Genomic DNA, 12,084 nt, shown 5'->3' on the forward strand with positions numbered 1-12,084 from the left:
ACCTTCCTTCCAAGGAGTGGCTGGTGGGTTTGAACCGCCTGCCTTCTGGTTAGCAGTCAAGTGCCTTAGCCACTATGCTACCAGAGCTCCTTAAGAGTTAGTATATGATTTCTAGTATCCTAGGATATTTCAGGTTATCACAAGCTGCCACAAAATTCTGAAAGATATTTCAAATTAATCAAACTTAATTTTTTTAAAAAATGGTTATTTTGAACTATCTTTGGTTTATCAAAGGACTTCTGGTGGTGTAGTGAATAAGGAACTTGACTGCTAACTGGAAGGTCAACAGTTCAAACCCACCAGCTGTTCTATGGAAGGAAGACTGGGCTATCTACTCCCATAAAGATTTACAGCCTCAGAAACCCAGTGGGGGTCACTGTGAGTCAGAAACAACTCAATGGCAGTGAGTTTGGTTTTGGTCTGGTTGGTTTATCAAAAATCATTGAGCCTATGAAATACTGAAATTAGCCTTATTTCTCTGAAGTCACCTCTTAGATTCACTGTACAGAGTTTCTCTTTGGAGAATGGGGTGGAAGGGCTGGGAACAAGGGTATATTCACCTTCACTGAGAGTGTCACCTTCTGTCATTTCATTGGAGGTAACCATTGTAAACTGTGGGAAAAGTCCAGAGTGTGACTAATGTGGGCTTTTAAGCCAGTTTCGAATCGGGATCCACAAATGGAATGGTAGACCAAGAACCCTGTAGGGTGTTCTACCAGGGAAGAGCCCAGAGTAGCCTGAGCAGCCCTCGTGTTTTTGGTCCTTTGAATATGAAAATTTAAACCACTGTGACAGAACGTTCTGCCACCAATCTCTCGCGTACAGTCTTCCGAAGCTACCTTAACTCCCCCTGCAGGTACGTGTGCATCCGAGGCGTGTTCATCCTGACCACGGAATGTGCCTCCCTCACCGTCACGCTCGTCGTGACGCTGCGCAAGTTTGTGAGCCTCATCTTTTCCATCTTGTACTTCCAGAACCCGTTCACGCTGTGGCACTGGCTGGGCACCTTGTTTGTCTTCACTGGGACCCTAATGTACACAGAGGTGTGGAGCCACCTGGGAGCCACAAAAAGGCCACCTCCCAAGGAGGCCAAGGAGAACTGAGGTCTGCCTGGAGCACACAGACCGGCGTCCTAGCAGAGGGAGGCTTGGCGAAGGGCCAGCCACCGTCTCACGGTCGGCAATGCTGAACGGCCCCAGTGTTGAACCAGACACGCGTACCAGAGATTCCCTGGAAGGAGGGGGACTTCTCGGAGCTCTCACGACTCTGCCGACCAACACTGTAGACTCGTAATAGAACCCCGCCGCACTGAAATAGAAACAGAGTAGTTCTGTACGATTGCACAGCCTACCCATTTGTTCTTTTCATTTTGTTTGTATATTATGTTCTTTGTATATTCAGGACTACGCCTGCTTGTCGGCTTCTGAGTCCCCAGGGGTGCTCGTTAGATTTCTGGGCCTCAGACAGGATGAGCCCTTTTGTTGCTGTGACTGTGTGCCATCTCAGTCCCTGTTGGCTTGTGGCCTTGCCCCTCCTTTCTCCTGCCACCCTCCATCCTCAGCAGCACTTCTCACCCTGCCGACGCTCTGGCTATCGTTGTCAGGAACAACTAGTGGCCAAGTGGGGGCCGGGACACCAGGAGCATTGGGGCTGCCTCCAGCGTGCTGAGAAAGGAGCCCCAGTGAACTGAGCCTGGGACCAGAGCAGCACGCTGGGGCTCCCCCTCCCCCACATTGGCTTCTTTTTTTTTTTTTAATGCAAAAGTAAGATATTTTGACATCTACTGGTTTCTGGATTTAGAACAATCTGCAGCGTATCTGCATGGCACAGTGTTATTAAGAAAGAGACTGGGTATGAATTCGGAAAATGAGAGGCTTTCTTCCCTCAGGCTTCCAGATGAAGCCCACGGGCCGCGAGTGAAGTGGCACTGCCAGTCTGGCCTCCCCGGAGAGCTACGGCCCCCTGTAGAGGCACAGCCATCGCTCCGGGGCAGGACCCTGAGGGTAGGTGAAGGCTTTGACAGGCTTCTTAACCAGGGAGAGTCAGCACAGCCTGACAACTCCGACCACATCCCAGGCAGTCAGGTGAGTCACTGTATGTGCGTGTCACATACACGCATGTGCACATGTACACACACACGTCCATATATGTATATACGGATACTGTGTATAGTACGGCTCCTTGAGGGGTGTGATGTAGAAGGTCAAATCACAACTAAACTTGAATTTTTCCTTTTTTCCTATTAAGTGTCTTGATGTTCTTAGTGGGCCTCCGGGAGGGTTTGTGTGTGCTTTATGATAGGGAGAAATGTGCCTCTCTGTCCTAGTCACTTGAAAGGCTGGCTTAGAAAGAGGAGCTCTGTCAGCGCGTGGGTGGCCCATTGCAGGAGAGAAGACCGGGGCAGTCAGGGTGCTTTGTTCCTCCTTCACTTTGCCCCTGACCTTTGTTAACTCATCCGAGTCCTTGGTGGCAGAGAAGGTCTCTGTCCCTTCTCTCTCTGCACACAGAAAAGGTCTTTCACTCTCTGCTGGGAGCAGATGGTCTCTAGGCAAGGGGTGGCCCCACGTCCCTGGGCTCCCTCACGTGTGGCATGTGTCCCACCCTCTGTGGCAGACCTGTAGACGGGTTTGGCAGCAGCGGTGCACGTGTCCTGGGACCCATGGGTCACTTTGGGCAAGTCCCTTAAGATGCTCCCATTTTTTATTCTATAAAGTGTGGATATGATTTCTCCACCCGAGCCACAGGGTTCAGGCTGGTTGGTTCTGGATATCAGCAACTGCCCAATGCCCATAAGGGTTGATTCTAAAGGATGCTGGATCCATCATGGAACCAAAAGGCATTTTCTTTAAAATGTGGAGTTCCTTGGAATAACGGTGCTGTAAATACCTAGTGTTAAAAGTCCTCTTTAAACACCAAAAGCTTCTTTTCCTGTCCACTCAGTAGAAGAACCTGTCCCTAGGGACTGCTTGAATGCTACCTAGCTGGTATCTCTGGGTAACTCCCCCTAGGTACTGCCTTACATAGTGGTACCTCCCTTTCATGCTGATGTGAATGTTATGGCTTTCATCATGGGAACCCAGACAATGTACACAGACACCGTTGAACTGGATCCATTCATTTCAGAGTCGGGTTTTGGAGCGTGTCCACTCCTCTCATCTGAGTATGTCTCCAGTCCTGATAGTGAAAGATGTATGTGGACAGGTGCTAGAACTGAGCGCTCACAAGTCGTGGGGCAGTAGGATAACGGAGGTGTCCATGGATTGATTTTTCTCTTGAATAGCTGAGTTTCAGGAAGTAGCCCTAACGACCATTAGTCAATATTCTGCCACTTCTTACATTGTTAACCATTGTTGCTGAATTTTTAACCCAAGCTGAAATTTTTTCCCAACTCTTATTAGAAGGGCAAATAAACTGTTTTGTAGAGAATCAGACTTATGCCTAACTGGATGAGAAATGTTTCTTAAATGCCTCTCCTCTGTCTCTGGGTCAAAACCATGCAATACTGTGCTTCAGAGAGAGATTGTTTACAAAAGAGCATGGTGTCCGTGACTTCAAAAACTACCCTTCTTGTAGGGACCAAATAGAAATTACACCCACCAGAAAATGTAGTGTGTGTGTGTGTCCACCTACAGCTTGATAAGATAATAGATAATGGAAAAGGTAATGCGAGTGAAGATCATTTGATACTAATTTAATGTCTCCATATCCTCTACCAAAATTGTTGTCACATTTTCAATGCTATCTTTTCTCATTTATAGTAATTTAATGTTGATCCCTTATTTTCTTTTGCATCCAACTAAAACAACCAGTATATACACGTGCACTTGATAAGTTTATATGTCCAGTTGTGAAGTATTAGACTCAGCGCAAGCAGTTCTCCCCCTTCTTCCTGCCCACTCGCCCCGATGAAGCGTAGCTTCACTGGGCTCCGTGCTGCGAGTGAAGGAAGCCTCGGCCCACCCGCGCCTCTCCTGTTCTTCCGGAAGATGACACGGTAGTTTGCCAAGGATTCTAATAAATTTCTTGTAGTCATTTCCTGAACAGCTTTCCTCTTTTCTGCCCTATTTCCTTTCACTTCCTAATCCCCAGTTCCTTCACTGTAGCTTCTGTTCCCTACTGACCAAGACATTGAATCTCACATATATGTCTCTGGGTTCTGGGTGGTTTTTGTGGATTTTAACAGGGTGTTTATATCTGTGTGTGGCCTGTATTTGGTGCCACATCCTTCTAACCATTGATGGTGGGAATATGTAAGGGTGAGGTATGTGGCAGATCGTGTGAATCTTTGAAGATGTGTAGGAATGTAGAGTAAACGTGAACATGTGTGTCTGTTCTAACTCAAACTGGAGGCAAGAATCCCCATCACTGCTCCCTTCTGTGTTTGGGAAGCAATAGTTTTCTTGCTTTGCTCTTTCAACCCCACATCTAGCTGGCTTCACCCCACAGTGCTACGTTCCTCTGGAGAGGCAGGTGGACAACACTGGATCAGAAATCATTCAAACCAACTAATCTGCTCTGGACTATGTGTGTGTGGTGGGGGCACTGTTCATGGTGGACCAGATGGCATGTTAGAGAATGTAGCAGAGACCTGAGCAGAGGCCCACATCCGCATTGTGAAAGACCACAGCACAGAGGTAGGAGATCCAGAGCCTATATTTGTTGGAGTTTGTTTCTCTTTGCCTTGGACTAAATACAATTACGAGTCGTTCTGCCCTTACTAGATAACCAAAGCACGTTGCTCTCGATAGTGGTTATCCTGAAAAGCGGGTTCAATCTGACCTGGTTGCAGTTCTTTTTGAGGTGGAACTCTGAATATAGATACCATTCATTCATTATGATTGATTGGTACGACCTTCTAAAGTAAATATAAGCCATATTTGTAAATAAAAGAACTAGTGGTCAGCATCAGAGTGTGTGGAGTGTGGACTTGTGAGGGCAAGAGGCTGGCCCCTCTTCGCTTTGTAGTGTTCTCTCTTTCCAGTGGATTCCTCGTTCCAGGGACGGAAGAGGCCAGGGTTCATCTCCTACTCATTTCTGGATTGCCGGCCCCAGACACAGTGACTTGTGTCAATAAATGGATGCTTGCCAAGGTCTCATTCCTTCAAGTTTCTGAGAAACCTAATGGTTCCTGGTACCTTGATCAGCTGGTCGGCAAGAAAGTGAATAAGAGGAAACAGTCGGAAGGTTCCAGGCAAGGGAAGGAGTGGAGGATGTTGGGGGACGCCCATGGATTGGCATCAGCGTGCAGCCTGCTCCTAGCCTGTGCTCCCTTGATTGCCTGATGGTGAGAGGGAAGAACCCAACAGAGTCAGTGCTGGGCATCACGTGACACCCTGGATGAAGGGGCTCGGAGGTGTGGTCAGGGCTGCAGCAAGATCCCTGAGAGACGCTGCAGCAGGCGGCCTAGTGTGGCCAGCCCCACCTCCCATCCCCATGGCCAGCGGAGCTGGGTTGCATTAGCTCACGCACAGAGCTCATTGTCTGTTTGTCTGTCCTCGGCATCCCACTGAGACATGTCCCCTGAGCTTTACCTGCTTAGACCACTAACATTCCTGCCCACATTCCTCATTTCTGCTTACTTGAGGAAAGCTGCAGGGGAACCAGGGTGGCAAGAAAAGGACGCGTCATTTAGAAGAAGGAAAGCCATGCTTTCTTAGAGAAAGACTTGTAAGCATTCCTCAGCCATGTGGGTTATTTCTGTGTTTCCAGAGGTCAGTAGGACGCCTGTGACCCAGAAGGAAGCGGGAGGAGTCCCAGGGCCGGAAGATGTCGGGATCACTCGGTAGTGCCAGTCGCTTGGGTCCCACAGAGTGGTGCGAGCCTCAAGGGTCAGCTTGCAAGGGAGATTTCCAGAAATGCCGCCACGTGGGTGGGGAGGGCAGCAGAGAGTCCACGCATCCAGCTTCCAAGCTCTTTACTCAGTGCTCAGCTCTAAGCACAAAGATTGGGGTGGCGGGGACCCGAGAGTGGGGCAGGATAGGTCAGAGGACAGCCACTAGCAGGCCTTCACCTCTGAGCTGTGCGAATATCAGCTGCAGCTGGCAGCTTCTGAGGCATCCGTAGAGACAGGAGGACAGGGAGGTTTAGATGAAGTTTTGCTAAACAAACGGAATGAGTCTTGTTTCCGTTACTTTTATGAAGAGCAAGCTTTACCTCCGCAAACAACTCGTTAGACATCTGGCTTTGATCTGGACCTGCTCGGTCATTGTTTCTTAATACAGGGATGCATTTCTTGCAGTTGTTTCCAATGACTCCTACCTTTTGAGGGCTCCTGGTCCATTTTTGCTTTGGAATTGAAAGGATCGGCCTATTTGGGGAGTTTTGTAGGTTCTTGGCAGTAAGTTCTGCAGCAAGTCTCTCAAAACCTGTTTGACTAAACGGAAGTGCAATGACTGCATGCTGCAGTGGCCCGCCCCATCTTTTGTCTTCAATCTGTTGCTTTTCAGTGCAGTTTATCAGACCAGCCTGTTGGCCTCTTACGGAAGTTTTTGGAGCCATCGAATCCAATTGCCACAGAGTCCATTCCGACTCAGGGTGACCCTACGTGTGTGTTAGGGGAACTGTGCTCCACAGGGTTTAAAATGGCTGATTCAGAAGTAGATCAGCACCCCTTTCTTTGAAGGTGCCCTTGGTGGACTTGAGCCTCCAAACCCTGGGTTAGCAGCAGAGAGCTTTAACTGCTCACACCACCCAGGTACAGAGCACTAGAAGGAAAAGGTGAGATGTATTAAATATAATATCATGAAAATGAAAATGTGGCTGCGATGATGGGCTCGAGTATAGCAGGGATCGTGGAGCTGGCACGGGATCGGGCAGTGTTTCGTTCTGCTGTGCATGGGGTCGCTATGAGTCGGAAACGACTTGATGGCACCTAACAACAACAAATCATGAAAATATCTCTTTAAAAACCACAGCACAGCTTGTCAGAAGCACAGGGCTTGGTGTTCTTGAACAGTCCAGAGCCTATCACTGCAAACAGGGGGCTGTAGGTTGCTTCTAAAGCCCCATCCTCCTCCTCTTAGATCACTGTCGACACAGGGCACGTTGAACACAAAATGTTCACATTCACAGGATTTGAAACCACAAGCCTGAAAACTTAAAGCACTTCTGGGGGAGTAAGCTATGGGTTTTTCTGGTGGCATAGTGCCTAAGGCATTTGCTAAGCAGAAGGCTGGCAGTTCAAACCCTCCAGCCACTCCTTGGGAGGAAGACTGGGCAATCTACTTCCACAGCGATACCACCTCAGAAACCCAAAGAGTCGGATCTGACTCGACGGCAGTGAGTTTGGTTTTTGTTTTTTGGTTAGTTCTGGCAAACCAGATAATCACAGCAGGGGAGCAGTCTTCTCCATGGGCCCCTGTGATGCTCATGCCAGATGGCTGCAGGCTAAGTGCAGGTACAAGTGCAGGTGGCTACAGGTGAGGGCCACAGGCACATGGGTGAATGTTGGCAAAGACTGCTGATGCCTCTGTCCTGGTTTAAAAATTGGCATTCAAGCAGCTATCAGAAATGAATGTAATATGTTGGTATATGTGCTGCAAATATATCATGAATATTGTGGAGCACACACAGGGCAGTTAGGAGAACTTGGCCATCACCAGACACCTTGAGGGAGTAAGTCACTGGGTCTGGAGACCCAGGACCATTGTCTCGGGGACACTGAGGTCAATTGGTATAATAGTCCACAAAGACAGTGTTCTACACCCTACTGCGGTGAGTGGAGACAAGGTTCTTCAAAGCTTGCAAGTGGCCATTTTAGATGCAACTATTGGTCTGTCTCTGTCTGGTGTAAAGAAGACTTAAGAAAGTCAGAGACTCAAGGAACAGTTAGTCCAAGGAACTAATGGTCCACGAGAACTACAGCCTCCATGACCCTGAGGCCGAAAGAACTAGATGGTGCCCAGCTACCACTGAGGACCACTCTATAAAAGGATCACAGTAGAAGCTCCTAGACAGAGTGGGAGAAAAATGTGGAACAAAACTCAAAATCATCCCCAAAAAAGGCCATGCTTATTGGTGTGATAGAGCCTGGTGGCACCCCTGAGATTGTAGCCCTTAGACGTCCTTCAGGCCTGGAACTGAACTCACTCCCCTGGCTCAGCTTTCAGCCAAAGGCTAGGCCTCTAGGCTGAACAGTGATAACAACAGGGAGGTACGTGCTGCTTAGAACAGTCAACCAGGCACGAGCAAAAGGGCAGCGCTTGCCCAGGGACAAAGCTCAGAAAGTAGGAAGGAGTAGAAAAGAAGGACAAACAGAAACGAGAAACACGGGGAGGAAGTGGGACGAGTGCTGTTACGCTGTGGGGGTTGCAGTCAATGTCACAAAACAAAATGTGTACGAACTGCTGAACAGAAAACCAATTTGTCCTAAACTTTCACCCAAATCACAACAAGTTTTTTAAAAAAAAGAGGTACAGGCATACCTCGGAGATTTGCAGGTTGAGGTCCAGACCTGTGCAATAAAGCAAACTTTGCAATAAAGCTTATTTGTTTTTGGTTTCCCAGTGCGTATAAAAGTTCTGTTTATACTATACTGTAGTCTATGAAGTGTGCAATAGTGTTATGAAAAAGTTTGAAATATTGTGACAATGACCCAGACACAAAGTGAGCCCGGGCTATTGGGAAAATGGCCCTAGTAGACATGATAGATGCAGGGTGGCCACAAACCTTCAATCTGTTAAAAAACAAACAAACAAACAAAAAAACCCACAGTATCTGCAAAGCGTAATAAAGCAAGAGGCAATAAAACAAAGTATGCAGATCAATGAGTTAAATGTGTGTTAATGTCAGCAGCAGGAACCTTGGTGGTACAGTGGTTAAAGTGCTCGGCTGCTAACAGAAAGGTCAGCAGTTTGAACTCACCAGAACCCACCAGTGCTCTGTGGGGAAGAGGTAAGGCAGTCTGCTCCCACACAGATGACAGCCTTGGAAACCCAGTGGCGTAGTCTGTTCTCCTATAGGGGCCCTAGCAGTCAGATTCCCCTAGACAACAGTGGGCATGGTTTTTCTTAATGTCAACAATTCTCTTTAAAAGAAAGAAACCCAGGAGCTCATCTGGCTGTGCGAGGACTTGTTAATAGTCAAAGCTGGTCAATGATATTGTTTATCTGTAAATTAACTTCTTTTTTAGAACTCACTCCATCATTAAAATTGTTCCTTTAATGTCTGCTTATGCCTTCAAGGATGCAGCATCTGGCCCCACGATTACATGAGGCTCCATGGTGATCACAAATGTCAGCAAAAGCTAAGTGAGCTGGTGACCGTCATTACTGGAGTTTATTATTTCCTGTAATGGCCTTGAATGCAGTTTCCTGCACGAAGGCACTCCTTTTGGGAAGACCATACGTCTGTATCAATTTTCCAGAATCTCACGTTGTTAAAGTAATAGGTTTCATTCCAGCGATGAAGGGGCGTGCCTGAGCACCTCGCGTGCAGCCCCAGCCGTCTGTAAGTGGAGGCTTGCGTGTTGCTGGGGTGCTGAACAGGCTTCTGCAGAGCTTCTAGGCGAGAGACAAGGAGGAAAGCCCTGCTGATGTGCTCCGCAAAATCACCCAGGGAAAGCCTGTGGCACACACAGGTCTGATCTCAACGCTCACGGGGAGGGTGCAGGCCTGGGCCGCTGACCAGAAGACGGCTGGTAACAACAAGCAGTAACAGTAAACACACACAGTTCCCTAATCCTCACAAGAAGTCACCGGAATAAGGAAATGATCCTCCTCTTACAGATAAGGAAACTGAGGCACCCAGGGGTTAACTGACTTGCCTCAGATACTCCTAAGTGTTAGATCCAGGCTTTGAACCCAAGGAGACAGGAATCTGTGCTCTCTCAACCACTGCATCCTGCTACCTCAGAAATCTCGCTAAGAGGTTAGACAACCTTCCTTCACCCAGCGTCTCCCTGTTTGGTGCAGACCTTAGTTGGCAAATGTCAACAGTAAGCATTGAATCTGTTTCCTTAGCACGCCAAGCCTTGTCTTTGAATTCGTGTCCTAGTGTATACCTTCGCTAAGAGTTTAGGATCTGTTCTGCAGAATAAGCAAGAAAAACGAAAATAAAAGCCAGGAAGTTAGTAGCAAAGCAAGGCTCTGGAAGAGTGGCGGGTCCCCAGTGTGCAGTTAGAATGGGCCTGCTATTCCTGGTCTCCGAAGCACATGGCTGCTGGGTTAATCAGCAATATCCAAGAGGCGCTATAGAAACTTAGGTAATTAAATCACAAAGCCTTTATCAACAATTTACTAAATAGCTATAATTTATTGAGTGTTCCACACGTGTTAACCATTCCTTCAATGTCTCCAAGTTCCACTGCAGAAAGCAAAGTATTCAAATCATGTTATCTCTTCTACCTGCATCAGGGCCATCCCTGAATTATACTTTGATGATAAACCCTCAGCCATTATACAAGGATCATTACAAGAACTTCCGCTTTCAGTGACTCAATGTCTTTGGCACAAATGGCATTTAATGCATTACCCATTACCCACTGGATTGCTTAACGTCCCTCTTTCAAACAAGAATATTATGTTATTTCTCAGATTTTAGTTCCAGCAAACATTTGTCCCTACAGATGTGTCTGCATATTTAATTTTGTCAGAAAATGAAAACTGTAACTGCCTGCCATCCCTTTCAGACATTCCACCAGGGTTATGCTTAACTGCATGGAATAAAAACTGAAACTAAAGTGACTCAGCCTAATAGTTTATTTCTCACCGGAGTCAGGCAGGTTTGGGCTGGTTCCATGACTCAAGGATGTTGCCAAGGATAATGGGTGGACGCCACTATAAAATGGCATGTCTACAAAAACCCACACATCTGCCCACTGAGCAATGAGAGGACTTCTGCTTCAGGTCTGCCTGCCACACTCAACGGAGGGCCTGGCATTACAGGACTGTCCCTGGGGCCTGCTGGCAAAGGTTCTGGGGGATGTAGAATCCAAGATGCCCAAGCCTCGTGGTACAGGTGACCACTTGGATGGGGAAATAATTGCCAAAGGAAATCCAGCCCTGTCCACTCCTATGGTATTAAGTAATAGTGTTTAACTTCCAGACAAACAAGAAAAGTAGCGACAGCAGGCTTCAGCCTAGCGTGGTGTGACTGTCCCCTGCAAGTGAATGAGTTCTCTCATTCTTTCCCCCAAAAGTGGAAACTCAAAGCTCCTTCAGTCACCATACCATCTTCAGGACGGTCACAACTGCCCTTGATATCCTCTACTCTAAAGAAGTAAAATAGTAACCACCACCATCAACATACAAGGAAAACCGGTTGTGCAGTACCTAAGGCGTTTGACTGCTAACCAGAAGGTTGGCAGTTCAAACCAGCCAGCTGTCCATGGAAGGAAGATGAGGCAATCTACTTTTGTAAAGAATAAAACTGCCTTGGAGCGCCAATGGGGGTCACTGTGAATCAGAATCGACTTGATGGCAGTGGGTTGGGTTTGGTGTTTTATCATCAACATATTTTATATAAAATGGAAGGGGGGAATTTGTTGCTGATAATAAAATAACCTGCCATTCATGCACATTCACAACAGTGCAAGGGGAGAAGCACACGTGCACCTGTTCACAAAGCCACAGTCCACCCCCATCCCATGTTCCCCTTGCCTTCACCAACTCCTCAGCTCTGCAAGTGTCTTTGCCTTGGAAGGTGACCCAAGCCTTCATTCCTGAGAGTCTGATGCTGGTCCTGCCTATGTCAGTGGTGTGTCTTCCATTAACTTTACCTCTGGACATGTGAGCACTAAGAGGTCTCTCAGGAATGCCTTGAGTCTCAAACATTCCTTATCTCCAAGGTGTATCAGAAACCTGGTTTCCCCTGATAATCAGGATCAATTCCCCAGCAATATAGTAAACCTTGTCTTTGCCTATCATTCCAGAGGCATAAATGACCATTGTGGCTAGTTGACAGTCTCAACCCCCTCCTCTCCTGAACCTTTGCAGCATCCTTTGGTGAAAGCATTTCCCCTTTGGGGACTAAAACTTCTAGATGCTGCACTCAAAGTTGTGAGGACAAGAAACAAAAAATTTTGCAAGTGGGTTATTAGTAATAGTTCAAGAAGTCACTTCACTTTCATCTCCTACTTCCCTGGCC

The 12,084-nt window shown here is 47.4% G+C and overlaps 1 protein-coding gene across 1 annotated transcript in view; it reads left to right on the forward strand.

The window, feature by feature from the left end:
* The window catches only part of SLC35B4 (solute carrier family 35 member B4), a 32,742-nt gene extending 31,639 nt beyond the window's left edge, over positions 1–1,103 (forward strand). Inside the window, exon 10 of the mRNA XM_007952911.2 lies at positions 857–1,103. Coding sequence (XP_007951102.1) covers positions 857–1,103 — 247 coding nt within the window. The remainder of the gene's footprint in view (positions 1–856) is intronic.
* The last annotated feature ends 10,981 nt before the right edge of the window (positions 1,104–12,084 follow it).

Source organism: Orycteropus afer, unplaced genomic scaffold (genome assembly GCF_000298275.1).
Source record: "Orycteropus afer afer isolate SDZICR_OR568_19922 unplaced genomic scaffold, OryAfe1.0 scaffold00365, whole genome shotgun sequence".
Classification (NCBI taxonomy): domain Eukaryota; kingdom Metazoa; phylum Chordata; class Mammalia; order Tubulidentata; family Orycteropodidae; genus Orycteropus; species Orycteropus afer.